The sequence below is a fragment of the Stenella coeruleoalba genome (genome assembly GCF_951394435.1).
Source record: "Stenella coeruleoalba genome assembly, chromosome: 5".
Lineage (NCBI taxonomy): Eukaryota > Metazoa > Chordata > Mammalia > Artiodactyla > Delphinidae > Stenella > Stenella coeruleoalba.
The window spans coordinates 95,847,977-95,875,965 of NC_137150.1; the positions used below are offsets into that span (position 1 = coordinate 95,847,977).

Here is a 27,989-nt window from a genome sequence, read left to right on the forward strand (position 1 = left end):
AATTCACGCCCAGGAAATCAGACCATCTAGTTTGGAGAAACTGAAGCAGTATCCGAGGTTCTGCTAAATTCCAAATTCAAAAAAATTTGTAAAATTAAAATCAGTATGAGCTCAAACTGTGGATGAGCTTGCCACTGTGATCCATCTACATAGGAGAGAAGCAGTCTTAGAAATCAGTTACTGCTTGGCTATTGCGAAGGAAAAAAATTAAGAAGAAAAATTCTAGTGTTGCATCACTGAAACACCTTAGCATATTGTTACACAGAAATACAAATGTATTCCTCAAAGGGACACAATAACTTGCATATACCGTATTAGAAATTCTATACATTTTGAATGTATAGTCTGAATTAATTAGTTTATATTTACTTAGCACTTACGTGCCAGACGGACACCATATTAAATGTTTTATATGAGTCAAGAACCATTTCTAATCTTTTTATAGATGAGGACAACTGAAATTTCAAGAGATTAATCTAGGCAATGTCAGAACCCGTAGGGTGGAGCTGGAACCCAGAGAGCAGGGCTGGGACACAGGAGGCTCGTGAGGTGCATTAGGAGCCTTGTTTGCCTTCCTCTAGTGCCAATCCTGTCAGGCAATCCTAATCCCTTTTTCTTAACCACTACGCTATTTTACTTTCCATGTATCTCAAGCAGTTCAAGTATTAGCACCTTGCTACTCAGTAGGGTCTTAAGAGTTGAAATTCATTCATAATGCACTTCTCATCAATTCTAAGTTTACACATCACCTTTTCTTTTCTTTTCTTTTTTTTTTTTTTGCGGTAAGTGGGCCTCTCACTGTTGTGGCCTCTCCCGTTGCGGAGCGCTCCAGACATGCAGGTTCAGCGGCCATAGCTCATGGGCCTAGCCGCTCTGCAGCATGTGGGATCTTCCTGGACCGGGGCTTGAACCCGTGACCCCTGCATTGGCAGGTGGATTCTTAACCACTGCGCTACCAGGGAAGCCCTGAGTGAGGTGTCTTTTTTGAGATAATCAGTTGTGGCCAGGGGAGCAAGGTCTGTAAAAATATGGCAGCTTCCATTCAAATCACATGGCTGAAAAAAGGAAGTATTTCCTTGAAAAGAAAAGCCATCTACACTACAACAGGGAAGTGCTGTAGGAACACTCTTCAAATAAACCCTTTTCTTCTAAGAGGATAAGAAATTAGCTTTATCCCCACGAACCCATTTCTCACTACCCCACGAACCCATTTTTCATTATACGGTTCAATCTCATGACATGACAAAGGATGTCCTAACTTTTTGTTTAACCAAGACTCAGTTAAATGATATACCTTAGTGCCTATGACATGCCCAGCACTGTACCAAATGTTAAATAAATGAACCACCACCTGAAGTTCCATCAATATTCGATGAAAGGGTAGTTGTTGACATGGCTAAAAGAACATTTAAGAAGTAAAATGCAGTCTGAGACTCAAAAGTAGTCATAAAAAGCCACACCAATGGTACAATTATTTTACTCAAACAAACACGGACAACTCTTTTTACTTTCTAAGATTCTTTTTACAGTAAACAAAATATATTTCCAAAGTTTTACAGATATTTAATTGGAGAAAGATAATACTTCAGTTAGTTTGGAAAGACAACCTTTAAAAAAAAGAGCAAGTGAATTCCATTCAGGATGAAACAGACTAACAGAACTGTATTCCTAAGTGGTGGTGGTGGGATCAATTGGGAGACTGGGATTGACATTTATACACTAATATGTATAAAATGGATAACTAATAATAACCTGCTGTATAAAAAATAAAATAAAATTAAAAAAAAAAAAGAAACAAGAGTGTATTACCTGTGCTACTTCAGCAGAGGCTTCCTAAAAATTTCAGCTGACTTTGGAAAAAAAAAAAAATAACTGTAATCCTAATCCATTTACTTTTTAAGCTATCAAATATTCTCATTCAAGCTACCTTTTCTGTGTCTATCTACAGAGCCTCTTGGAAATGAATTAAAAGTCTTTGACTTCACTCTGTTGAAAAACTCTTGAGAATGCTGAGAAATATCCAGATAACCAGTATGTTTTCTCCTAGGAACAAACTTCAGAGCCTCTTCCCAATTACCAGTGTTTTTCAGACATAACAAAATACGTATCATTTGATCTAAGGTGAGATTTTTGGTGCCAGTGTCCCACTGCAAATATTTATCTAATGGAAGGCATTCTGTTGCCAGCTTCAGCCGTTTTGCTTTGGCTAGGGATGTGCCTGGTTGCATATTCTTATCAACAAAAGATCCCACTACGTAAATTTTGTCATGCTTGAAAGTAGTCATAACGTTGGGAGAATCTGAAGTTAAATATATAATACTGTCCTTTGGAAATAAATCTACATAAGACTTTTCTGTTGCTGTTAAAAGCAATTTGTTCCACTTTTCTCCATAACGTTTAACTAACTCTCTATAGTAGGCACCACCTGTTTTAAGACTGCAGAAATGAATATGGAAAGGATCAACATTTCTTCTGTTCCATCCTTCACTTTCTAAAAGTTGGGAAACAGCATTCTGCAGTTCTTTTGGTTTCATATAGTCGTCATAAGCCATGTCAAAAACCAAAGGTTGTCCAAACTGCATGGCCTGGGCACCCTTCCAGCCCATTGCAATGTCCATATTCCTATCCCAAAGTCGTAGAAACAGGAAGTTTTGCTGTTTATCTTTCTTAGTGGTTTCTGGTAGCTGATCTTTTTTTACTTGTTCTTTTGCTGCTATTTTCATTTCCTTTTTTATTTGCTTGGCTTTTTTCATTTTTTCCTTAATATATAAATATTTTAAATATTTTCTTTTTGACGATTTAGAAACACATTCCATAACAGTTTTGAGCTCTTCTTCACTGATGTGTTCTGGTACTTCTCTGCGAAGCAATCTCCACATCTCAATTAATTCCCTGGTGGCAGCTAGAGTATCTTCATCCTTGCTACTTGAGACTATTGAAACACCCTCTTCTCGCACACTAGATTTCATTGTAATTTTCCACCTATCCAACTCCAGCTCTTCAGGAGGTGATGTACTCTCCTTATTAGGATAGGACACAGCTGGTATTTTGGAAGACGTGTATCTCTGCAGAGTTGTTGAATATAAAACCCTTCTCTTCCTATGAAGGGTAAATGGCACCAAAACTCTGGCAAAAGGTCTTAAGAAGGTGACACTGACACTCATTTTGAGGAAAACAGGCTTGTAAGAAAAGCCCTATAAAAAAAGAAAAATGTAATGAAAAGTTAAAAACCTCTCAAGTAACTGTGCAAGTATAAATTTGAGATACCAAAATGCAATTTATTTCTGAAACATAAAGTGGAATCTTAGTCCAACTTATTTTTGCACCATTAATTTTTCTTAGACTCCTGTGGCCTAGAGCCTGTGATCATTCACTAGGCAAAAAGTTCAAAACTTATTTGGGTTCTTATTTTAGATATGAACTTCACTATTGTTTTAGGCAAAAGGATACCTTGAAGATCCTTTTCAGATTTGTATCTAGGGACCCAGAAGATCAATGTTACTGGATAACAAAGTTATGTACCACTATATGGCTGAGATTATGGTGCTGTATTCTTCTCCACTTTCTACTAAGCCCAGATACAGACCCAAACACAAGACCCTTAACAAGCAATACATGAAGACAAAGGGCAGAAAAGTTACAGAAAATGGCAACTAGTAAAAAGCACTTAGCAGCTGCTGTACCAATGCCCTTATATGTTTTCAAAATAGAAATATAGAGAGATCTACTGATTAAAAAAAAAATAAAACCTCCCTTCTCCAATTTAGACTTTACAGCAAATAAAGTTATTGCCAAACAAAATATCCAAAATTAGGGCAAATATATATAAGCTCCACAATTTTATCCTAAAGGTCTGGATGTCCACAAAACAATGAAGATGCTTAAAGATGTGAAACTAGTGCTGGACTTGAAGCAAAAAAAGGAATTCAACTTTTCACCAAATGCAACTAAAATACTTGAAAAGTTCCTTCTTCCCTTGGCTTCATTTAATGACGCTGCATGCTCCTGGGTCTCTGACCTGTGCAATGATGCTCAGATCCATTCCCCCCACACCCCCAACACACACAAGGTGGATGTGCTTCTGAGTTCTGTCCTTAGCCCTTTTTTCAATCTAAACATTTTCCCTATGAACTCTGATCTACCTCCTTGACTTTGATCACCATGTACCAGATGACACCTCAAATGCAACAAACTGAAATCTGTCTCCCTTCCCTTCCCAATCTGCTTCTCCTTCTGCGTTATTTCAGGGAGGGACACTACTATCCATCCATTTGCTAAAGGCAGAAACTGGGAGTCATTTCATAACTGTCCCCTCTCACACCCTCCATTCCTAATTTGAGTTATATTTATTTAGTTTCTAAATACTTCTCTAATCCAGTCACTTCTCTTCAACCTCATTTTCTTATCTTTTTTTTTCTTTTGGAGGCGGGAGGCTGTGCTGCACAGCTTGCAGGATCTTAATTCCCCGACCAGTGATGGTACCCGGGCCCTCTGCAGTGAGAGCACGCAGTCCCAACCACTGGGCTGCCAGGGAATTCCCTCAACCTCATTTTCTTAATTGTATCTGCTAGCCTCTAGATTTGCTCTCCTTCATCTCTAAGCCATTTGGAGCTACTGCAGATCTGATCAATACACTCACATCATCCTCAATGTGTATTTTAAAACTCACTGCTGCCAGGTTAAAATCTAAACTTATATATATGGCTTATAAACTTTTTTCACAAAATCACCATTTGCTTACCTCTTCAGCTACATCTCTAGCTATCTGTCACTTCAAACTTTAGATCAAGTATTCCTATTAGATCTTTTAGCACCCTATACTTCTGCACCATAGTGCTTGTAACACTGCATTGTAATTTCCTGGCTACTTATTAGCCCCACTATGTGGTAAACTCTATCAGGACAAGGACTGTATTTATAGTAACATCGAACCCAATGTTTGGCAGTATATAGTTCACATTTATCATTCAAGTATTTTTCGATTAAATACTCCGGGTCAATGCTTCTCACATTTAAAACGCGTTCAGACACCTTTTAAAGAAAATACAATTTCCTTCATACTCCTCGAAATAGTTAACCGAGAGTTCTCAGTCCCAATACGAGAAACACTGATTTCGGAAAAAGTCTTTTGAGTTTTGTCTTTGTAAATGGTAAATATTTTTAGGATATCAAAGAAACAAAACCCCCAAATATTTAAAAGGGGAACAAGGATATCATTTTGGGAAACACTGCTCTCGTCCCAGGTACTGTACTTATAGTTTATTAAATCACTAGGCTTCCTCTTATCTGTGGGCCTTCTTAACGCACAAGCTCCGGTATGCGCATGTTAGGTCTCCCGCATCCTCCCACCTCACCACACACACTGGGAGACAAGAAACCCGCCCGTACCAGGAGTGCAAAGACAGTGGCTCCGGCCGGTGCAAACCACAAGGAACCCCAGAGGACGCAGGATTCTGCCGGGAAATGCTGCCCAGGGTTCCGCGCTGCACCTGACCCACAGATTACCTATCACTCTACACAGTATCCGTCGTTGACCCGAGACCCGCAGCCGGAAATCTCTTCCCCTCCTTCCGGCGCTGCCATATGACGTCATGCCAAAGGGGCAAGCCTTCCGGCCTGGAAAGCAGCGCTGTCGTGCAACGCAGGGTGAAAAACATTCACTGACAGTAGCAATACAAAGACTATTGAGACCGCGTTGTGAGGTTTGGGGGCTGAAGCCAGGTGAGAGTGGGTAAGGGATGAGTGGAATATGAGAAAATTGAGTCATCAAGGTTAAACGTTTTTATGAATCTTGGCAGAGGCAATATTCGGTAGGCTCAGCCTCCGGTGTGGTGTCCAGGAAATTTTTGTTATTTTTACTGTGCCTGGGAGAGACTTGACCAGCTGATGGGATTGTTAGCAAGGGAATAAGGAAAGAAAGGTTGAGAAGGGTGAACTTCCTCAGAAGATTGAAAGAGATGGGATTCAGAGGACAGATGGAGGGAACTGGTCTTGGATAGGAGGAGGAAATACCACTTCCTTTGTAACAGGAAGAAGGGAAGAAACTTAGGTGGGGATGGAAACCAGTTTGTAGATATGGCACTTGTAATTTTAGAGTTCCCATTTCTGTGAAAGAGGTAGTCAGCTGAGAATCTCTGGAGAGCGAAGAATGGGAGAAGGTTTCAAATTGTTATGAAGAGTGAATGTGACACTCTCAGTGATGGAGAAGTTTTTCACGTATTGCAGTATAGGGAAGTCATTCTGGCTTATACGTGGTTCTGCCTGAACTTTGTGTGAACTGAAACACAGCCTGACTTACGGCCTGTCAAACACTTATACAGCACATCTACTTTAACCATTAAGATAAAGAATGTCCTCTTCGAAGATAAGGATAAATAGCTCTCTTCCTGTGGCATCCATTAACACTTTCTTGAAGGTAAGGTTCCCTTCCCAGACACGAGGATTATGCTGTCTCATTGAATACATACTATTCTGTCTCTTTTGAAACCTTGAAGGAGCGTACCCCTGTCATGTTTGATGTATGTTCTTTGTTTTATTTATTTATTTGCGGTACGCGGGCCTCTCACTGTTGTGGCCTCTCCCGTTGCGGAGCACAGGCTCCGGACGCGCAGGCTCAGCGGCCATGGCTCACAGGCCTAGACCGCTTCGCGGCACGTGGGATCTTCCCGGACCGGGGCACGAACCCGTGTCCCCTGCATTGGCAGGCGGACTCTCAACCACTGTGCCACCAGGGAAGCCCTGTTCTTTGTTTTAATAATAAGGTTTGAAACTGTGCTGAAAACCATGCTTCGATGGAGCAGATCCTTGGAGCTGCTGAGAGGCTGCCTCCCAGGCTATAGTCCTCAGTTTGGTTCTAATAAAACTCTTTTCTATTACTTATTATAGTTTGATTGTTGATTATTTGTGTCAACAGTAGAAGCAGAAAGTAGAATTGTGTTTACCAGGGACTAGGAGGGTGGTGGTGAAAACAAGGGTTTGTTTAGTGGGTATAACAGTTCAGTTTTGCAAGGTGAAAAAGTTCTGGAAATCTGTTGCACAACAGCACGAATATACTTAACACTACTGAGCTTAAAAATTGTTAATATGGTAAACGTGTGTGTTTCTTAAAATCACAATTAAAAAAAGAAAACGAAGTGTGAGCTGACTAGGGAATGACAGTCATGTTGTTAGGCAGTGTTTATGGTCTAATTCAGTTTGGGCGTCATGATTTATAGTGATATCAGTCTATCTTATATGATCCCTTTTACCTCACATGAGATAGACTTAACGTTATTACCTCCCTGGCCACCCCTAATCTTCCTAACAGTGGTTCACAAAGTGGGATCCCCAGACCAGCAGCATCAGTATCACCTAGAAACTAGTTAAAAGGCAAATTTTGGGGCCCCACCTACCAATTCTCCTGAATCAGAAACTTTGGCAGTGATACCTAGCAGTCTTTAAGACCTCCAGGTTATCCTGATGTACTTTAAAGTTAGAGAACTGCTGCTTTTGAAGAAGCATTGAAAAGGAAGTAAGAGACTTTCTTGCTGTCTTTTTTAACAGAGACTTCCCACAGTGAATTCACAGTATGTTCTTTTTTTCTTTGTTAAAATTTTAATATGTTTAGTCTGGTATTGGGAAGTGACAGACAAATCTTGGTGTACTTCGCTTACAATGATCATAGCCTATTACCTCTATTTTCCACAAGAAGGGGAAAAGTTATCACATACTGATGTCAGAAAGTCTTAGGATTTTCCTGCAGTCCTCCCTTATCAGTCTTTTCTCTATCAGGACACATCTCTGGTCTGCAGCTTATAGCCAAAAATCTGGAGATATCCTTTTTTGACTTCAAGCTGCTAAAATAGAGCAACATCGGAAGTCAGAGTAAGGGAATAGTTTAGGGTGACCCTAGGAGAGAAAATTAAAATAAACTTTATTTTCAACACAAGTATTTGTGGCAAAAATTCTGATGTCTTGCAGAGAAAGAGGAAACCAGTTTCTAAATACACAGCTGTTTATCAAAACAAGAAAAACTTTAAAACAGGATAAAAATGCTCCCAGACCAAGATAATCTTATAAGCAACAATTGAGTTGAGCTGCTATACCATTAATTTCAGTTGGCATCATTTCTGATGTGGTAGTCTAAAATATGTCTCCAAATTCTTTGACACTCTCTCACGAGGTGGAGTCTAATTCCTCTTCCCTTGAACTTAGTGACTCATGTCCAACAAATAGGAAAAAAGTAGACCAGTATACAACTTCAGAGAGTAGGTCATAAAAGGCGGTGCAGTTTCTGGCTTGCTTATTCACCTGGATGATTCATCCTGTGGGAAGCTAGCTGCCATGTTGTGAGGACATTCAAGTGACAAAGACTCTCCTTGACCAGACTTTAGTTAGGCTCTTCTGAGCCCTCTCCTGGGATTAGTCCTTGACCTTGACCTTCTGTGAGATTGCATAGGTCAATTTTAGCAAGAATCCTGCTAAGTCATCCCCCAACCTTGATATATTATCAAGTTTCTCACTCCTCACTCTTCATATCAAAGCCCTTGTCCTGCCTTTAGCAAGAATCTCTCTACCGTTGAGGTCTCTTAGTTTTCCATCCACTGATATCTCCACTCTGCTCCTAGCTATCTTTATTGTTTTGGAGTTGAGCCTGATCTCTGTTCCCTATTGCAATGTCCCTAACTGCAATAGTCTTGAGTAAAGTCTTCCTTACCATTTGAACAAGTGTCAGGTTAAGTTTTTAATAGAAGCAGCCTATGGAAGAAGTCCATATAGCGAGTTACTGAGGCCTCCTGCCAACAGCCAGCCCAGCTTTAGATCACTGCAGCTTCAGACAGTCTTTTTTTTTAAAAATAAATTTATTTATTTATGGCCACGTTGGGTCTTCGTTGCTGCGCGTGGGCTTTCTCTAGTTGCAGCGAGCCGGCACCACTCTTCGTTGCGGTGCGTGGGCTTCTCATTGCGGTGGGCTTCAGTAGTTGTGGCACGCAGGCTCAGTAGTTGTGGCGCATGGGCTTACTTGCTCTGTGGCACGTGGGATCTTCCTGGACCAGGGCTCAAACCCATGTCCCCTGCATTGGCAGGTGGATTCTTAACCATTGTGCCACCAGGAAAGCCCTTCAGACAGTCTTGAGTGTGCTCTTCTGAGGGATCCTGAACCAGAATCACCCAATTAAGCTGCTCCTGAATTCCTGACCAACAGAAGCTGTGAGATAATAAATGTTTGTTGTTTTAAGTCACCAAGTTTTGGGGGTAATCTAATATGTAGCAATAGATAACTAATACACCTGACTACCACATTAAATAGTAAATTGGGGGTTATGAGAAACATCAACGTTCAGTTAGTTAAATATAAGACAAAATAGTTTTTATGGCAACACTTTTTTTTTACTTTTTTGGTGCTTTTCACAGTAAGTGCATTAAATACATTCTAGATAGACTATCTGTGTTGGTAGAGACTTCTAAAGCTCAACTTATTTACACAATGGGAAATGCAGGCTGGGAGAGAGGAACTGGTTTATCCAATGCTAGGAGTCATTTATTTATTTATTTATTTATTATTTTTGGCTGCACCTCATGGCTTTTGGGATCTTAGTTCCTCCACCAGGGATTGATCCCAGGCCCGAGGCAGTGAAAGCACCAAGTCCTAACCACTAGACTGCCAGGGGATTCCCCCTGGGAGTCATTTAAAATCTGCATATCCTGATTTACAATTCAGTGCTTTTTGTTTTTTTTTCATTATGCCACTCAAGACATGGTGCAGAAAGAGAAATTTGAGATATTATGTCTATACTGTTAAGGAATTGTCATAGTCTGTTCAGGCTGCTATAACAGAGTATCATAGACTGGGAGGCTTAGACAACAAATATTTATTTCTCACAGTTCTAGACACTGGGAAGTCCATGATCGAGGCACCAGAAGATTCAGTGTCTGGTGAAGGCCTGCTTCCTGCTTCATAGATGGCTGTGTTCTCACTGTGTCTCACATTGTAGAAGGGAGCTTTCTGGGGTTTCTTTCATAAAAGTACTAATCTCATTCGTGAGGGCTCTACCCTCATGACGTAATCACCTCCCAAACACCCCACCTCCTAATACCATCACGTTGGGGATTAAGATTTCACCATGAATTTTGGCGGGGACACAAACATTCAGTCCATAACAGGAATTATAGTGTATACTAGGTTAAAAAAACACTAGGCGGGACTTCCCTGGCGGTCCAGTGGTTGAGAATCCACGCTTCCACTGCAGGGGGCACGGGTTGATCCCTGGTTGGGGAACTAAGCTACTGCATGCTGCACGGAGCAGACAAAAAACAAAAAACAAAACCCCCAAAACTAGGAATAAGAACACTAGGAAGACACTAGAAAGAGCTATGTACAGAAAAATTTGTATGTCCTATTAGATATGGCAGAGTCAGTTTTTCAAATGTAACATCTATAAGATGTTATAGAAAAGCCCAAACAAACTTCTTGGCCAACTCAATATTATACATAAATAGAGATGCAACAAGGATTTATTGTATAGCACAGGGAATTATATTCAATATCTTGTAATAAACTATAATGGAATATAATCCTCAAAAAAACGGAATCATTTTACTGTATACCTAATACTAACACAATGCTGTAAATCAACTACACTTCAATTGAAAGAAAGTATTAAGCATTTCTCAAACTACTGCCAAAATTATTTTGGTCTCCTGGCTTCCAAGCTTGTTCTCCTTCTAATCTATTCTCTAAACTGCAATCGGGATATTCTTATAAAATGTAAATCTGATAATATTCTCCTGTCTAAAACCATCCAATGGCTTCCATTGTCATTAGAATAAAGTAAAAAAAAATTCTTTTTAAAATTTATTTATTTTTGGCTGTGTTGGGTCTTCGTTGCTGCATGGGCTTTCTGTAGTTGTGGTGAGCAGTGGCCACTCTTCGTTGCAGTGTGTGGGCTTATTATTGCTGTGGCTTCTCCTGTTGTGGAGCATGGGCTCTAGGCACACGGGCTTCAGTAGTTGTGGCATGCGGGCTCAGTAGTTGTGGCTTGTGGGCTCTAGAGTGCAGGCTCAGTAGTTGTGACACACGGGCTTAGTTGCTCCACGGCATGTGGGATCTTCCCAGACCAGGGCTTGAAGCCGTGTGCCCTGCATTGGCAGGCGGATTCTTAACCACTGCGCCACCAGGGAAGTCCTAAAGTAAAAATTCTTAACATGGACATTGCAGCCTTGAATAAGCTGCCTGTTTATTTCTCTGACTTAACTTTGCAGCTACTGACAAAACCTCTCTCCTTTACCAAATCAGAGTCTGGCTCCTCTGAGCCCTCCTCTTGACTAGGCTCTGACATTGGGCTCTGCCCTGGGTCTGCTTAGTCCAGTTTTAGTAGGAATTATGCTGAGTCAGTTAGTGAAAATCTCACCTTTGGTATCTGAACGTCCTCTATTATATCTGATAAAATTCCTCATCCTCCACTGTCAATATCTTACCACCCCTGGCCCGCCTTCAGTAAGAATCCTGTTGAGTCAGTCTAGCAAGAATATCTATTATCCCTAATGTTTTTACTTAGTAGTTTTCCATTCACTGACCCTCACCCTGCTACTTGGTTATAACCGCCCCGCCCCACCCTTGTCCTTGTGTTTGGAGTTGAGCCCAATCTCTCTCCTCTACTACAAAACCCCCATTGCAGCAATCCCTTTTGAATAAATCTTCCTTACTGTCTTTAATGCATGTCATGAAAAATTTTTTCTTTATCACTACTCCCCATAATCTTTTAGTTCCAGCTGAACTGGACTTCTTCCTCCTGCCTTAGGACTTTTGCACATGTGATTCCTTTGCCTATGACTTAGTTTTTCCAGATAACTACTATTGTTCTTCAAACTAGGCATCATTTTCTCAGGGAGTATTTCCTGAACCCCAAGGCTGTTAGCTCTCATGCTAGATGTTCTATGACACCCTTTATTTCTTAACACTCTTCACACTTGCAATTTGTTGTTCATTGTGAACTCCAAATAAGGTTAAAGGCAACGTTGGCCTTGTTTGCCAGTGTGCCCAACACTAGTATTGACTAGTACATAGTAGACACTCAAATATTAGCTGAAGGTATGAGTAAACACACACACGAGATCAACAAACATAAACAAAAAAACTCACAAACATACAAAGAATGGAGTTGCTTATGATGTTTAATTTTTATGTTCACTTATATTTTTAATACAGCATTAAGAATGCAGAAGTCAAACACTGACTTAGTCTTTAATTTCTATCAACTACAGTTTTGGTGTCATTCTATGAAACTGAGAAATCTTTTCAAAAGAAGATCCTCTAACTAGACTACTCTTAATTTGACTAATACTGTAAAATATTAATGATAGTACTGACTGACTTCCTGGTTCATCAATAGGCTACGGAAGAGAACATACTCACTTTTTAAAAGAGTTAACAAATCAAATTTCAAGCCAGAACATACTGCCTATGAGTTGGAAGTATTCTTTTTCTTCTAGCATCTACATTAGCAAAGTTTCAGTGGGACAAAACAATCTTAGATGGCAAAAAAGTAACTTAAGCACTTTGCTTTCTTTTTGTGGAGCTTCTAGTTACTATGGGCACTCGAGAGAAATTAATAGCTGCTTTGGCTTTCAAAGATTTTCTGAAGTATTTAAAAATTGACTGAAGGCTAGAGGAAGGGGCTAAGTTGTGTTCTTCTGTACCAGCAGAAACCGTGGGAAACTCCTTTTTCAAAACAGTAGCTGCAGGTTTATCCAAAGGCTTTGGACTTGTCACCCATTCACGGCAGTGGTGCTTTATCCATGCTAATAACTGGATGTCACTCCCCAGCTGGTGTCCTACGTGATGTTCAGAGTCAATAAGTGCAACAGCATATACTTTGCTCATTACTTCCCACTTTCTACGAACAAGCAAGTCCATAAAAACCAAGCCTCCATAACCATGTACAAGGAAGGCAACATCCTTGCCTTCAGCCTTTGAAATGAAGTAATCCCAAATATAAGCCATGTGTTCTTCAGGAGTGTTGCTGCATCTTTTTGGAATACATTGGAGGGACTGCTGGAGAGATAAAAAGCTCTCAGTCTGAACCATTTTTCTGGAAGGAGACTCAACATTTTGTGTTAAAAGGCCTTTCCACTCTTTTTCTGTCTGCAGGTCCACAAAATTGTCGTTGGGGTTTAGCACAATTACATCATAATGTGCCTGCAATGCCATTTGAATACATGGTATCTGACTTCCATGTTGGAGACCATGATGTATTACTGCCTGCTGACTCCACTGACCAGCTCTAAAGACCCCACGGTCCTGAAGAAGGACGAGAAGAGCAGAATGATGACCTGTTAATGCTCTCTCACTCATGAAAAAGAAGCTTCTTGGTTCCTTATCAGCCTCTGGTGGGATATATACTTTTTGTAATTTGCACACTTTTTCCAAAAGTTCATAAATGTATTGTTCAAGCAAATGGCCAAGGGCCTGGTAGCGCTTGCTATTCCTCTCCAGGACATTTTTATAATAGTTAAAGACAAAAGGCTTATGTGTCTCAGTGTGTCTCAATTCAGCTTTTTCATTGAAGTCATATTTAAGTTCCTCTAGTAAATCAGATTGTTCTATAAATTTTCGGAAGCTCAGTTCCTGAGTCACTGGTAACCACTGAAAGTGAAAAGCAATATTATGTCAGTACCAGAAAAAATAAAATAAAAATTTCATCTTGCTAAAGTCTTCCTGCGGGAAATCATACTGAATTAAGCACTTTAAGAAGACATTAACATTATGGTAAAGATTTTAACTCAAAATAATTGTGAACGATGCAAAGTAGTGAGAAACTGAATACACTAAGGGACAATGGCCAGACGGTATATAAAAACAGAACTCTGACCCACAACCTGCAGCAACTTGCCCAGGAAGCCAATCCCTTATCTGTTGATCCAATAAACAGCCCAGGAAGCCAGTCTTGTAAGTCAGAATGTCAGGAAGTCAGACTGCTACCTCTAGTGACAAGCTGAGAAGCCAAACAATAACTTCTGTTACAGTGGGTCCAAAATGGCCAGGACTTGATTAATAACTTAGAGCTTCCCTAATTTTTATCCCCGCTTCCAACTTAGGACCCACCAGAGAAAGCCAAATATGCACCCCTAAACAGTCACATAGGATGCCTCCCTTCTAGTTATCTTGCATTCAGCTTCCTCATGCCAACAGTGTCCAGTCAGGACATACCAGCAGCCTTCCCTTTTTTTTCCACTACAAAGCTTTCCCACTCCTCTGCCTGCCTTTGAGTCACTGCCAAAATGCAAGTGATGGTGGCTAACTCCCTTGCTATAGTGAGCTCAGAATGAATAGGTTTTGCTTTTCTCATTTGGTTGGTCTTTATCTCCACAGTAAGCATTCAAACATTTTTGCTATTAAATAAATGGCAGGGGATGGCAGTAGAAGTGAAATGTGAACCAGGCAGTGTAGATGATGATCAATTTATCTACTAATAGAAGATATGGTTATTCTGATATTTGAAAATAAAAAAAGTGACTGAGAAGTGAACTTAGTTATTGTCAACATAGCCCAAAGGGAAAAGAAAAGACTTTGAAAGGTTAAGTCCTGGAAAAAAAATCTCAAATAGACTCTATTCTGAGGCAAACAAACAAACAAACAAAAAACAACAAAAAAGTTAAGTGGCTTGTGCCAAACAACTGTTAAATAAATGTTGGGTACCGAGGCTATCTGACTCCAATTCATGTTCTTAACAAATTCATGAATACTCTCACTCCTTAATTTCTTAACACTCACACTGGCAACCACAACCTACTTCCAATAAATAGCACTCCATAAAATGATTTTCAGTGCCACTCAAGCTGCTATCAAGGCTTAAGGCAAAATCAACATGGTGCTTGCTTGCTTTGATTTCTTAACTCTTTTCTCACTGAATCTTATTCCCTGATTCCCAATTAATACTTCATGAAGGTGTTTGGTTGTTCGAAGCATCCAACCTATCTACACTGCTCTCTATTCTTTAAAAACTTTTTTCCTTACAGTATTGCTGATCTCAGGTGCTATTATGTAATTAATATATTTTCCTAGCGTGTAAATGACAGATAGGAGCCTCTGGAATTAGATTGATTTAGGTTTAAATCCTAGCTCCAAATTTTATGTTGAGTGACTTTCAGCAGGTTTCTTTACCTCTATGAGTTTCGGTTTTTTCTACTTTTGAGTCTTAGTTTATGTTATCTAAAATAGCAATCCTTATTACCCTCTATCCTGCTACTCTGCTTATTTTTCTTCATAGCCTACATTACCACCTGGTATATAATTGTTTGTATATTTGAAAATTATCTGTCTCCCCTCACTAGAATAAAAGCTCTATGAGAACAGGAACTTTGTTTAATTAACTGCTGTATCTGCAGTACTTGGAACAGTGTCTGACAAATATTATATAAATATTTTTTGAATGCATAAATGCAAAATAGGATAACATCATTTATTTCACAAAGCTGCTGTGAGAATTAAATTAACTAATATAGGTAAAAACCATTTTATGTACTGTCTCACACGTGGAAGTTTCTGTAAAGATAGGATGATCTTCCTTTTTGAGAAGTGTGAAATAAAAAAAACATATATCTCTTGTCCAGCCTTCCTTATTCACTCAACACTGTGATTTTTATCCACATTAATAAACATAGTCCTAGGTCATTCATTTTATCAGTTTATAGTATTCCATTGCTTGAATATGCCATGGTTTGTTTAACCATTTTCCTGTTGAAGAATATTTAGGTTGCTCCAGTTTTCCACTATTATAAACAAAGCTATAACAAACATAGCTATATTTTTGTGCACATATCAAGAGTTTCTTAAGGCAATATACCTAGAAGTGGAACTTCTAGGTCATATCAGCATCTTCCATTTTACCAGATATTGCCAAATTGCTCTCCAAAAAGGAGGGTCTATTTTATACTTTGGCATGGATGAGGAGGTTTGCCCAGAAAAGCAGTAATCTCTTAGATCTAAAAATACTTTGTTTATTCAGGTGCTGTGCTGGAAACTGCCTTTTTCTCTACTGAAATAAAGAGAAAGGTACTGAATATTTAAACCTCAATGAACTAAACCTAAACCAACTAAACTAAACTAAACCAACGAACTAAAGAACCTTGTTAGCTAACTTTTCTTTCAATCAGAGAGTAAAATAAAATGAGTATTTTCTAATAGCACATAGTATATGGCATTCAGTTACTCTTTTTCACCTTTAAGTGCTTGTGTACCTAGTTGTTTGAGAAACAATTCTCGGGGGAAAAGAATGGGAGTTTGCAAACTGGAAAACCCAAATGGCACACAGATATATAAAGGACAGGTATAGGTGGGGTGAACAGGAGCAAGGTGCAGAGTATCCTGTAGAATGAAAAGGTAGACAATTCTTTAGAATTTATTGTAGCATATTTTGCTTGGTTAATATACTCAAACTTGTAACTCTCATATCTAGCTGTCTACCTGATACATTTACTTGGATGTCAAATAGCCATTTCAAACTTAACACGTCCAAAGCACTCCCTTCAGTCTACTCTCCCTTTAGTCTTTCTCATCTTATAAATAATTCCATTCTTTCAGTTGCTTGTGCTGCAACCTTCTTTTCTCTCTTTCACACTCCACATCTGATCAATCAGCAAATCTGTAGGCTCCCTTATTTGAAATATATCTCTAATCTAACCACTTGTTACCTCTCCACCTCTACTGCCCTAGCCCTAGTACAAGTCACTATCAACACTAACCTTCATTATTAAGCCTCCTATCTAATCTCTTTGCACTCTTATCTCCTGGTAGTCTGTTTAACACATAGCAGCTAGAACAATCTTTTCAAAACATCTAAATTGGATATCACACCCCTGTTCAAAATGCTCCATTGTCTCCCCTCTTACTCAGAATAAAAGCCTAAGTTCTTACCATGGCCTACAAGGTCCCCCATGACCCTTAGCTCTCCAAGGTCATTTCCCTCCATTTCTCTCACTTGCTTACTCATCTAGTTACATCATCTGGCTCTTAGCGCTTTCTCAGGTGTCATTTCCCACCACTCTCTTGCTTACTTCACTCTAGCCCCACCTGGCCTCTTTGCCGCCAACTTGTAAAGCAAACTCCTATTTAAGGGCATCCCCCTTGCTATGCCCACAGATTGGGATACTCTTCCCCTAGATATCTATAGGGCTTCATTTCCTTCAAGTTTCTGCCCATCTGTTATCTGATCAGAGAAACTTTCTCTGAGCATTCTATCTGAAAGGGCAATCCCCTCTAATCCTTCCTTACTCCCTGTCTATCTATGATGCTTCATTTTTCCCTCCCTTCCTCCTTCTTCCTTTTCTTTTTTTTGGGGGGGGATTTTTTTTTTGTATTCAAACAGAAAGTCACAAAAATTATAATCATCCTCATCAGTTCACTCAGTTTTCTTTTCTTTTTGTTTTTGCACTTATTACCAACTGACATATACTTGCTTACTGTCTGTTCCCTCCCATTAGAATATAAGTTTGGGACTTCCCTGGTAAACCAGTGGTTAAGACTCTGTGCTTCCACTTCAGGGGGCATGGGTTCAATCCCTGGTCTGGGAACTAAGATCCCACAAGTTGTGCGGCACGGCTGAAAAAAAAAAAGTTCCATGACAGCAGAGACAAGGACTTTGTTTTGTTTTGTTCAGTAGTTCTTGGAATAGTGCCTGGTGAATAGTAGGCACTTAAACATTGTTGTTAGAATTTTACAATTTTTGCTAAGGGCATAAGAAAGTAAAGAGAAAAATCCTCTAGCTGTATATACAGGAGAAAGATGCACACAAAGCTTTTGAAAAATTATAGAGGCTCCTTCTATAATTCTAAAGTTAATAAATGTTGATTTATGAATTATTCTTAGAGACTATCCTATACATCTATATATATTTATTTTCTCTTTTGAAAATCAAGATGGTCCATTAAAATAAAGGAGAGAAACTGTTTTATATACTTAGTTTTCTAAAGAGTGGTTTGGAATAAGATAACTTAGCTTTAAGAATAAGATTGTCGGACTTCCCTGGTGGCGCAGTGGTTAAGAATCCACCTGCCAATGCAGGGGACACAGGTTTGAGCCCTGGTCTGGGAAGATCCCACATGCCGCGGAGCAACTAAGCCCGTGCGCCACAACTACTCAGCCTGTGCTCAAGAGCCCGCAAGCCACAACTCCTGAAGCTCCGGCGCCTAGAGCCCGTGCTCTGCAACAAGAGAAGCTACAGCAATGAGAAGCCCATGCACCTACAACGAAGAGTAGCCCCCGCTCACTGCAACTAGAGAAAGCCCGCGTGCAGCAACAAAGACCCAACTCAGCCATAAATAAATAAATAGAATAAGACTGTCAGAGCTGCAAGGGATTTCATTGATATTCTTAGCTAATATGTTTATTTTATAGAGAAGTGAGGCTTTCAAAGGTAAACTGACATGCCCAAAATAACTCAGGCAGCTCTACAAACTTGAGAGAAGATTCATTTTTTACCAGTGATTTTAAAAATACACAGTATTGGGCTTCCCTGGTGGCACAGTGGTTGAGAGTTCGCCTGCCGATGCAGGGGACACGGGTTTTTGCCCCGGTCCGGGAAGATCCCACATGCCGCGGAGCGGCTAGGCCCCGTGAGCCATGGCCACTGAGCCTGCGCGTCCGGAGCCTGTGCTCCGCAACGGGAGAGGCCACAACAGTAAGAGGCCTGCGTACCGCAAAAAAAAAAAAAAAAAAAAAAAAAATACACAGTACTTTTTCATTCATTCACCAAAAATTTGGTGAGGGGTTTTGTTAGTCACTTAGTTTTCTATATCGAATACTCTAGTCATTTTAAGAAGGGAAAAGAGTATATAATCATTAACGAGAATTTCAAGTTAGGTCCTTTTAGTAACCTGGATTAGGTGGTGACACTGCTGTTATAGCCATGACTAGAGCAAAACATAGTTATTTTAAATTATTTAACTAATTGTGGTAAAATACATTAAAAATTTATAGTTTTAACCATTTTTACATGGGCAGTTCAGTGGCACTGAGTACACCCACATTGTGTGCAACCATTAATACCATCCATCCATCTAACATTTTTCATCTTGAAAAACTGTAACTCTGTACCCAGTAAGCAATAATTTTTCATTTCCCCTTAGCAGCAGCCCCTGGCAAATCTTTCTACTTTCTGTCTCTGAATTTGACAAGAAGAGGGTGGGTGGGGCAACAGAATCACAGATGCAAGTAATTTTAATTAGCTTACTTTGGTTTTAACAAACTCCTTCTCTAGGATCATAAAGTGGTTATATTTAACAATATTTTACATTCTTTACAAGTGATCAGTAAACTTTTATGAAAATATAATTTTACAACCCGGGAAGTTAGGGTCTAACCCCACGTTACACAGTAATATACCCTATTACAGTAATTACAGTCCTTTGGTGTATTTAAGAAAGAGGTCCTGTTGTATATCCTATGACATTAAGAAGCACAAATGAGTGATACTTCACTAAGAAAATGAAAAAATATCTAAAGATACTTTTTTCAATGAACATGTTTTTATTTACTTATATATTTAGAAAACCAAACTAAACCAAAACAAAAAAAACCCTGGAAAACATCATTTAAGAATTACTGCTTTGGTAAAAAGCAGCACTATTTTTATTTTCCCAACAGATAAATGCAATTATGAGGGCTTTTTTCAGAAAAATAATTATGCCTGTATACAATTCCATTTAGTAAATTATAGAAAATAATAGAGCTTATGAAATTTTATATGTAAAAGATTCAAAGAAGAGCAAACTAAATCTCTTCCCCCTGCCTACCTCTCCCCAGGAAAGACTAAAGAAGATTAATTTAAGCCACCTGAGGCAAAGACAGAAAATAGGATATTAGTGATGGAAAGAAAAAAATCAGATGTTAGAAATCTTGGGTTGCCCAAATTTGAGTATGTAACAGAATCTCCTAGGAAAGTTTCTTAGAAAACTAATTTAGTGAACTATTATAAAGATACCCTTGTAACTACCCCAGGTTAGCTTTGCGAGCCCCCCCTAAAGTGCCTTCAAGTGCCCTCTTCCTCCCCTCCAAGAGCAAGCACTCCAGACTTTTATAGAAATCAATGCTTTCTATTTCTTTATGGTTTTAACTCCTATGTACACAGCCCTAAGACCTATAGTTTAGTAGTTGAGTTTTGTTCTTTTTTTTTTTTTTTAAAACTTGATATGCCTTCCTGGGAAACTGAAATTCTGACAGCTAGATTTTGGATTTACTGACGTTGCCCAATCCTAGATCCTATGCTTCTTGATTGGGATTATTTAGAGGTAAGGGGGTACCAAAAGATAAAGGATAAAGAAGACAGGACTACCTAAAGCTTCAATTTTACTAAATAGTAACATAAAATGAAATTTTTCTATTAAAATCAACCAAATGTATTAAGGCATAGAAATGCTAAATAAATATCACATTTTAAGACAGAACACTCTAAAGTTAGTGTTGGTGGGGAGGGATAAATTAGGAGTTTGGGATTAACATATATACTACTATATATAAAACATAACCAACAAGGACCTACTGTATAGCCCAGGGAATGATACTCAATATATTGTAATAAACTATAAGGGAAAAGAATCTGAAAAAAAATAGGTGTATACTGTGTTTTCAATCTTCAGCTGGGTCTGGGACACCAGACCCTGTCCGAGATGCTGGGGACACACATAGTACCTGCCTTCCAGGAGCTCCCTCACTCCTGTGAGGTCCAGAGAGTCAACCCCACTAATTTCAGTCCTTAGCTCAACACTGTTGCCCCTGTACCTTACTCATTAAGAGCAAAATAAATTTGAATGCATGAGTTAAAAAAAAAAAGATGTATATGTATGTATAACTGAATCACTCTGCTGTACACCTGAAACTAACACAACATTGTAAATCAAGTATACCACAATTAAAAAAAAATGATGAGCAAATCAAAGACTATGCAGCCAAAAAAATCAGAAAAAAAACATATTAGAGAGGTATGCCATGAAGTTAATTAATACAAATATAATTTTTTCTATAAAAAATATATTAATCTAACATAAAAACCGAAAAAGAAGATAGTGGTGTATGTACAGGATACCTGGGGCTGAGCCCCAGAGCCAAATGACAGTTTAAAAAACTTAGGTTATTAACGGTTTGTCCTGTAGCCTCCTGGACAAGAGATTACCCATCTCTTGCTTAAATACCTCAAGTTACTGCAGGTTTTCATAACTTCTAGGAATAGGCTATTACACTGTAGGGCAGTTAAAATTGCTCATTGTCTTAAAAAGGAAGATATCCTTGAAACAAAAAAACCTATAGTCATTTTTCATGAATCATATGTTAATTCTTTTATATCTAGAAGAAAAATCCTTCACATAAGAATTCTCAATATTTTAAGGATAAGATTCAACTACTAACAAAAATAAGGCTAATAGGAACATGACACAGTGCTCCAAATATCTTTGCAAAATCTAGGCTTTCCAGGAGCCCATGGTAAGGAATTCCAGATTTTAATTTCTAAAACAGTTTAGGAAGTCAGGATGTACCCAGTGCCCAACCGAACCTGTTTATACTCAGATTGTACTTAAAGTTAATTCACCTGTGAAGAGAAGGGTCTTTTTAGATTTTGTTAAGCTCTCCTCAAAGAAATTGTTAATTAAGGGGTAAAATAAAGGGTTGATCAATTTCACACTGCCACTATGTCTTGAAACTATTAAAAAAACACACCCACTGCTTTTAATAGTGTAGTCAAAACAAAAATATAATGAATACCTAACTTAAACACTTTATATGCACTTTTAACGCTCAATGAAGAACCATACTCATTAAGATCAAACCAGTCCATCCTCTCCTCCTATAAAATACTGGGCTGATGAATTTCTAATCTCAAATAATCTTAATTTAAAAGGCTCTATACAGTGTGAGCTAAACATACATAAGAGAAATGAACTTATTTACAAACATACAAAGAGAAGATAATCATTCACTTTTTTTGGTCTTTCTTCCTTATTTTAAAATAAGGAAGCTTTCTCCTGAACATCATAAAACACTATAAAAGAAAAGACTGTGTAATTAGTCTTTCATAAAAGGAAAAGTAAGGTTGTTAAATGACTCCCTCAAAAGTAAAAAACTGAACTTTTTAGTCCTATAGTTGTTTGCAATACAGTCAACTATGTAGTAGAGATTGTTAAAACTAAACAATAAAAATACTGGTTTAAAAAGCAAATTTGAAAATAAAAAGCAAATTTAAAATTCTTGAGCTTAAAGGCCATTTATCTTCACATATGTTATTCAAAACCAGCTCCAATTCAAAGAAACAAACTGACCCACTAAGTCTTTATTAGCAGAAATGCTGTATTTGGTTCAATGACAAGTTTAAATGACATATTTGCAAGCTGAATGATATTATTTCTTATAATTTCATTTCTCACAGGTTCACTTCTTACTGCTAAACTTTAAAACTTCTTTTAAGGAAGCTGTAAGTTTGGACTGAAATGGATTAGGCCTACTTACAATTTCCTTTTTTATGTTTCCACCTCTTAGCTCTATTTCCATCTTTTGCAGTTAGTTTCCTATAATATTGGCTGATGAATTGAGCCAGTATGATTCTTGAGTTAAATCATTCAATTAAAAGAGTTGATTTATGCGGAAACTTAAAATTCAGATATTTTTCAGTAGGCAGTGTTTTTATTTGTTAAACGTAAACTAGGGCCTCTAAATGAAATCCTTGTAGTGAATTTCATTCTCATCAAGCCCTGAAGTATTTCTGCTTTTCAGCCATTCCTGCCATGTAAGACACTCCCCCCGGCCCAATAGGATCATCACCTGGAGGCCTACTTTTAGCTCCGCACAGGCCACACTGTAAGTAAGAAGCAAGGCTCAAGAAGCACAAACCTGGTCTCTGGTAATGAGCTGGACGAGTCCCTTTACTGGCCTTGGTAAAATGGGGGAGGGGGAGCGGATGTTAAACTGTTGGAACATTCCAGTATCATTTTGCCTCTGGAGCGCTCTGCTGAATTTTGTGAAACTTACTGTGATTAAAGCTTACACAGTAAAAAAAAAAAGTTATTCAAATATGTACATTACGGCTAATAAAGTAGGACAATTTTCTAAACTGATGGGTCCTATGAAAGGACAAAAAAAATCAGTCTGCAAGTACTAGTCGTTGAGTTCGAGGTCAGGGTTATTCCTTTAAGTACTGTAATAAAAATTAGCGGCACAAATTCGTTTACACCCACCACTTTCTAGCATCTCAGCATTTTATGTTTTAAAAAATTGAGGTGCAGCTTATCTTTTTTCCTGGCCTTTAAAAATGGTGAGTTTGAAGAGATCCTTTCTATTACTCTGACATTCTCTCCTCAGCTGACCTTATTGATTTCCACTCCAACTGCTAAACCAGCAGCTAGGCTATTGATTTTTGTCGTCTTAAAATCTTTTTTTCTGAGTCTGAGGAAGCGCCTTGAGGACAAATATATGGGAGAGTCCATGAGGAAAGTAGTAGCATAAAAGGACTAACGTTTTGTTCTCATATTTCCGGGGTCCCCTCGCGGGATTCAGTGAAGTGGAGGAATTCCTAAAGTTTCCCCGGTTTAGTTTTTAGTCAATTTAATCTTCAAAGTCAACAAAGCCTTGACGATCTCGGGCTAAAACCTAGCACCCAGTCTCAGTTTCTAACAGGGGCAGAGACAATGAAAACAGCGTCACTTAATAAGCACTTGCAACGCTAGCCCGCAGAGAAAACTACCCCCAGGAAGTGATTTCCGGGTGGCGGTGGGAGGGGTGGCTAATTTCCGGTCTGAGGGCCGGCGACGGCTCTTGCGCAAGCGCAGTTCACATTTTCCTGGCTTTTTTTTTTCCCCCCCTCCCCTCCCCCTCCCTTCCCCAGCCTGAGGGGTCTTGAGGTGACAGCGACTGCGATTCCAGCAGGAGGAGGAGAAGATGGACAAGGGGAAGGCCGGGCGACGGCGATCTTCATCCGGTGAGAAAGGGTCGGAGGAGGGCTGAGCATATTGTTTCCTACCTCGGGCAAAGCGGGGGAACAGGCGACGACGGGTGCTGCGGCCCGGAGCTGCGAGGGCTCGGGCTCCGGCTCGGGCTCGGGCTCGGGCGCGGCGGGGAGGGGAGGAGGTGAGGGGAGTGGGGAGTGGAATGGAGTGGGGTGGAGGGGCGCGCACAATGGAGGGTTCCCGGGTCTCGCGGGCCCCTGCGAGTCGAAGACCCACTCCGAGCTGTCATCAAAGCCTCGGCCGCTCTTCACCCCGTCACCCCTTTTCATTTTTGTCCTTCTCCCGCGAGCACCCTCCTTGGGTCTAATCGGCCTGCGGCTCTTCCCGGTTGGCTTGCCGCTCTCCTGCCACGCCTTCCTCGTAATTCCACCAGTGTTCCAGTTTCATTTCCAGCTTCTCAGCGCCTACTTTCCTCTCTTCCTTTGATTCTCGACTTTGGCTCTTTCTCCCCCCTGTACCTCCTGGCAGGTAAAAGCAGCAAAGAAGGAAAGGTTGGGCATGTTAATTGACACTTCATTCCTCGTCTAAGTGCTGCAAGCAACGTGTCTTGCTTGGTCTTCTGAGCCGGCCCGCTTAATAACGTTTTTATTTTCCAGATACCCCCTTCTTCCAAAAGCGATTCAAAAGTCGAACAAAGGATTTGAAGCCATGTTTCGTTGTGTTTTTATTCTCAGCGTGTTTTTGTTTTTGAAATTGTTTTGCTGCTTAAATGACTGTCTTCAGTTTTGGGTACTACATCTTAGAAACACAAAAGTGGAGGTGTAAGACGCGAGGTCGAGCCCCTCCCAGTCAGCAAGTTTCTGTCAAAGATCTCATCCATTAAGGGTACCGCAGTTTCTGTATTAAGTCCTGTGGACTTACCAGAGGAGGAGGGGACAAGGGCTCTTTAATAAGCTTACACTCTAGTACACTAACATTCAGTGAATCAATTATTTCATTAAATTTTCTTATTTATTATTGTGCCATCTGTTGTTGCATAGACAGTCTATGCAGTCTATTTAGACAATTCTACATTTATTTAGGAGTGCCCTTGTGGCAGTGTGCCTCAAACTTTTTTGGCCACAAAGGAGCGTGAACATGGATCTCTGGGACATTGCTTAAAGTAGCTTAAATTCCTCTTCATAAGCAACCAGTATTACCATTTGTGTGTGTGTGTATTCTAGAGATATTCTTTGCTGTTGAAAGTATATGTATGTATTATATATATACATATATACACACATATGTATGTATGTATATGCCTTCAATAGATCGGTGTTTGTTTTAATATACTTTTTTCTCCCCTAAAACCTTCAAGTGAAATTGACACATAAGGCCTATGCACAGTGTTTATCTGGTGTCATTTGTGTGCTTCCTCACACAGAACTTTAGGGGTAATCATACCTCAGTTTAACATGCACAGCCTTTTTTCAATAAAAGCATTTCTCCTTGGCTTAGTACGTTGTTTTGGGGGTAAGGGCAAGATATTAGCCTTGTTCTTCAGCAAATCCCATCCTCTTTACCTGGTTACACTTAGATTTATTTATCTATTTATTACAGTTAGTTTGGTGCAAGTAGTTGTGGGAAGTAAAATTTGAGAGTAAAATTGTTAATTCTTTTTAAATTTTATTTATTTATTTATTTATTTTGTGGTACACGGGCCTCTCACTGTTGTGGCCTCTCCCGTTGCGGAGCACAGGCTCCAGACGCGCAGGCTCAGCGGCCATGGCTCACAGGCATAGCCGCTCCGCGGCATGGCATGTGGGATCTTCCCGGACCGGGGCACGAACCCATGTCCCCTGCATCGGCAGGTGGACTCTCAACCACTGCGCCACCAGGGAAGCCCTTAAAATTGTTAATTCTTAAAAGACGTTGATATTTATGTGAGCTATCCCTCTGGAGAGGATTTCTTTTTCTGCTGACTTCCCTTTTGGAGCTGTCCTTTCTGAAAAGTAATTGTTAATGTATAGTAAAAACCATTATCAGATCTAATATTAACTAGCTGTTCTCCAGTATTCATCTGGTTTTAAGAGATGAATATTAATTTTTAAGAATGTTTCTTTTCTGAATAGTGTATATTTAATTTTCTCACATAGATTCTCAGAAACAGAACAATCAGTTGGCTTAAAGGGATTCTGAATTCTGTGTGACATTTATGTGCATGCAGTTGCCATTTCATTAGGAGGGTTGCTAACTGGAACTTGAATGACTGGAAGTGACATTTATCATCGTGAGAATTTCATAAGTACCCAAAGGTAAAATTTTGATTAATAACAGGAAGAATTCTAAGTTAGAGGTATAAGGAAGGCGGATAGCAGTCGAGAGAGAAAACAAGATATGAAGTTTCAAGTTTCCTCTGTGAGACTGCACTAGGTTTTCCTAAACTTTCTCCTGAACAAGGAAGAACTATGAAGGGTTACATAGTGTATTGCTCAAAACTCTTTTAGTTGCAAGTAGCAGAAACCCAATTCCAGGTGGTTTAAGCAAAACAAAAAAACAAGCATTTGTGGACTCACATAACTGACAACTGTAGGAGTTGGATGGCTTCTGGCATGGCTGTATCTGTTTTAGGCACTGGTTCTCAAGGTATGGTCTGGGAACCTCTGGGTTCCCTGAGTCCCTTTTGGGTCTGTGAGCTTACACGGTTTTTCATAATTTTAAGACATTGTTTGCCTTTCCCTCTTAATCTTCTACCTGTGTACAGGACAGTTTTCCAGAGGCTACATGACATGTATCACAACAAATTGAATGCAGAAGCATATAGAGGAAATCATCTGTCTTTTATTAAGTCAGATGTTAAAGAGAGTTGCAAAAAGTAAAATAATGCCATTCTTCTCAATGTTTTGAAACTAAAGTTATTTAAAAAATCGTTATGTTAACATGCATTGTGTTATTGTTTTTAAATGAGTTAATAAAGAAAAATTCTGTAAGTAGAAGAACCACGAAAACTCTGATTGCCCCACTTTTCTGGAATGTGACCATGAATCAAGAATCAAGCATAAAACACCTCTAAGCATGAGAGGAGAAATCACATGGTTTGTATGCTAAAGTTCACTCATGAGAAGCTTCTGAAGGCTTTCTTCCTATTATACTGAATCTATGTGTTTAAGTTATTTATTACCCCAATAAAGATGAATATCCTATTTCCAGGTTTCCAGCATATCAAAGCAGTGAATTAGATGGGGACACAGATAAAAAATTATTGGTACCAGAGACAGGTCTAGTGACAGTTGAATGAAATAATAAAGTGCTAATGGTCATTCAAGGGAGCATGACCATTAGAAATGTTTAACAACAACAAAAGTATAACAGATATATTAGAGTCATAGATCACAACTTCCAAATGAATTTTTGAATTAAAACAGGAAAGTTGAAGTAAATTTCAAGTTATCAACTGTTCAGGCAACAACTTTGGAGATCTGTGTTCATTCTCATTTGCAGTTAAGGATAGATAAGTTTTTTTAGTACTTAGGTACTAAACAGCATGCTAAGAATTTTACAGATGTTATAATTCTTTCGAAAACCTTCTGAGGTGGTTATTATTATTTCTGATATACAGATGAGGAACCTGGAATTTAGGGAGGGTAAGCAACTGTTAGCAATACAAGAAGCAGAGCCAGGATTCAAAATCTGGTCTTCCTGATTACAAAACATATAATTTAAATCTTTTTTACTGTCATAGGATGTTAGTGAATCTTACTCGGAAAAAAGGTTTGATGGACAAATAAATGGGACAACTGTAGTTATAAGAAAATTTTATTTACTGCAGGATTTTTCAGAGCTTTTGCTGTGCTACTATACATTCTGCCTCTCCAAGAGATTGAACATGCAGTGTTTCTCAGACTTGCTTGATTTTGAAACTCTTCCCTCCTCCCCCAGTTTCAGCTTGAGGATCTAGTGTCCCATGATGATACACCTTTCTTTTTTCAGTAGGTCCAGGTGATGGCTGCATATTATGCAGTGTCTGATGAACCATAATTGAAGTTCAAAACCAGAATCTACAATTAATCATGGTAAAACTACTTTATTTGCAGTGATGTTAG

General features: G+C 39.2%; 3 protein-coding genes across 18 annotated transcripts in view; 1 reads left to right on the forward strand and 2 right to left on the reverse strand.

Moving 5' to 3' along the window:
- Positions 1–1,311: 1,311 nt before the first annotated feature.
- On the reverse strand, positions 1,312–5,501 carry TRMT10C (tRNA methyltransferase 10C, mitochondrial RNase P subunit). The gene is given in 3 exon segments (XM_079922839.1): positions 1,312–1,942; positions 1,944–3,194; positions 5,389–5,501. Coding segments are annotated over 2 exon segments (1,245 nt in total). The 5' UTR covers positions 3,165–3,194; positions 5,389–5,501; the 3' UTR covers positions 1,312–1,918.
- Positions 5,502–5,606: 105 nt separating this feature from the next.
- Positions 5,607–27,989, forward strand: part of SENP7 (SUMO specific peptidase 7) — a 171,878-nt gene continuing 149,495 nt past the window's right edge. For 9 of the 16 annotated variants that reach the window (XM_079921989.1, XM_079921987.1, XM_079921976.1 and 6 more), the window contains exons 1-3: positions 5,729–6,415; positions 22,739–22,822; positions 23,847–23,939. In XM_079921989.1, coding sequence (XP_079778115.1) covers positions 23,900–23,939 — 40 coding nt within the window. In that variant the 5' untranslated portion in view covers positions 5,729–6,415; positions 22,739–22,822; positions 23,847–23,899. The other 7 variants (XM_079921982.1, XM_079921973.1, XM_079921984.1 and 4 more) reach the window with 7 other exon arrangements.
- Positions 12,049–23,826, reverse strand: LOC307186631 (putative protein ARB2BP). The gene is made up of 2 exons (XM_079921990.1): positions 22,856–23,826; positions 12,049–13,624 (listed from the first exon to the last, which is right to left on the reverse strand). Exons 1-2 carry the CDS (start codon positions 22,940–22,942, stop codon positions 12,530–12,532), a joined length of 1,182 nt encoding a protein of 393 aa, XP_079778116.1. The 5' UTR covers positions 22,943–23,826; the 3' UTR covers positions 12,049–12,529.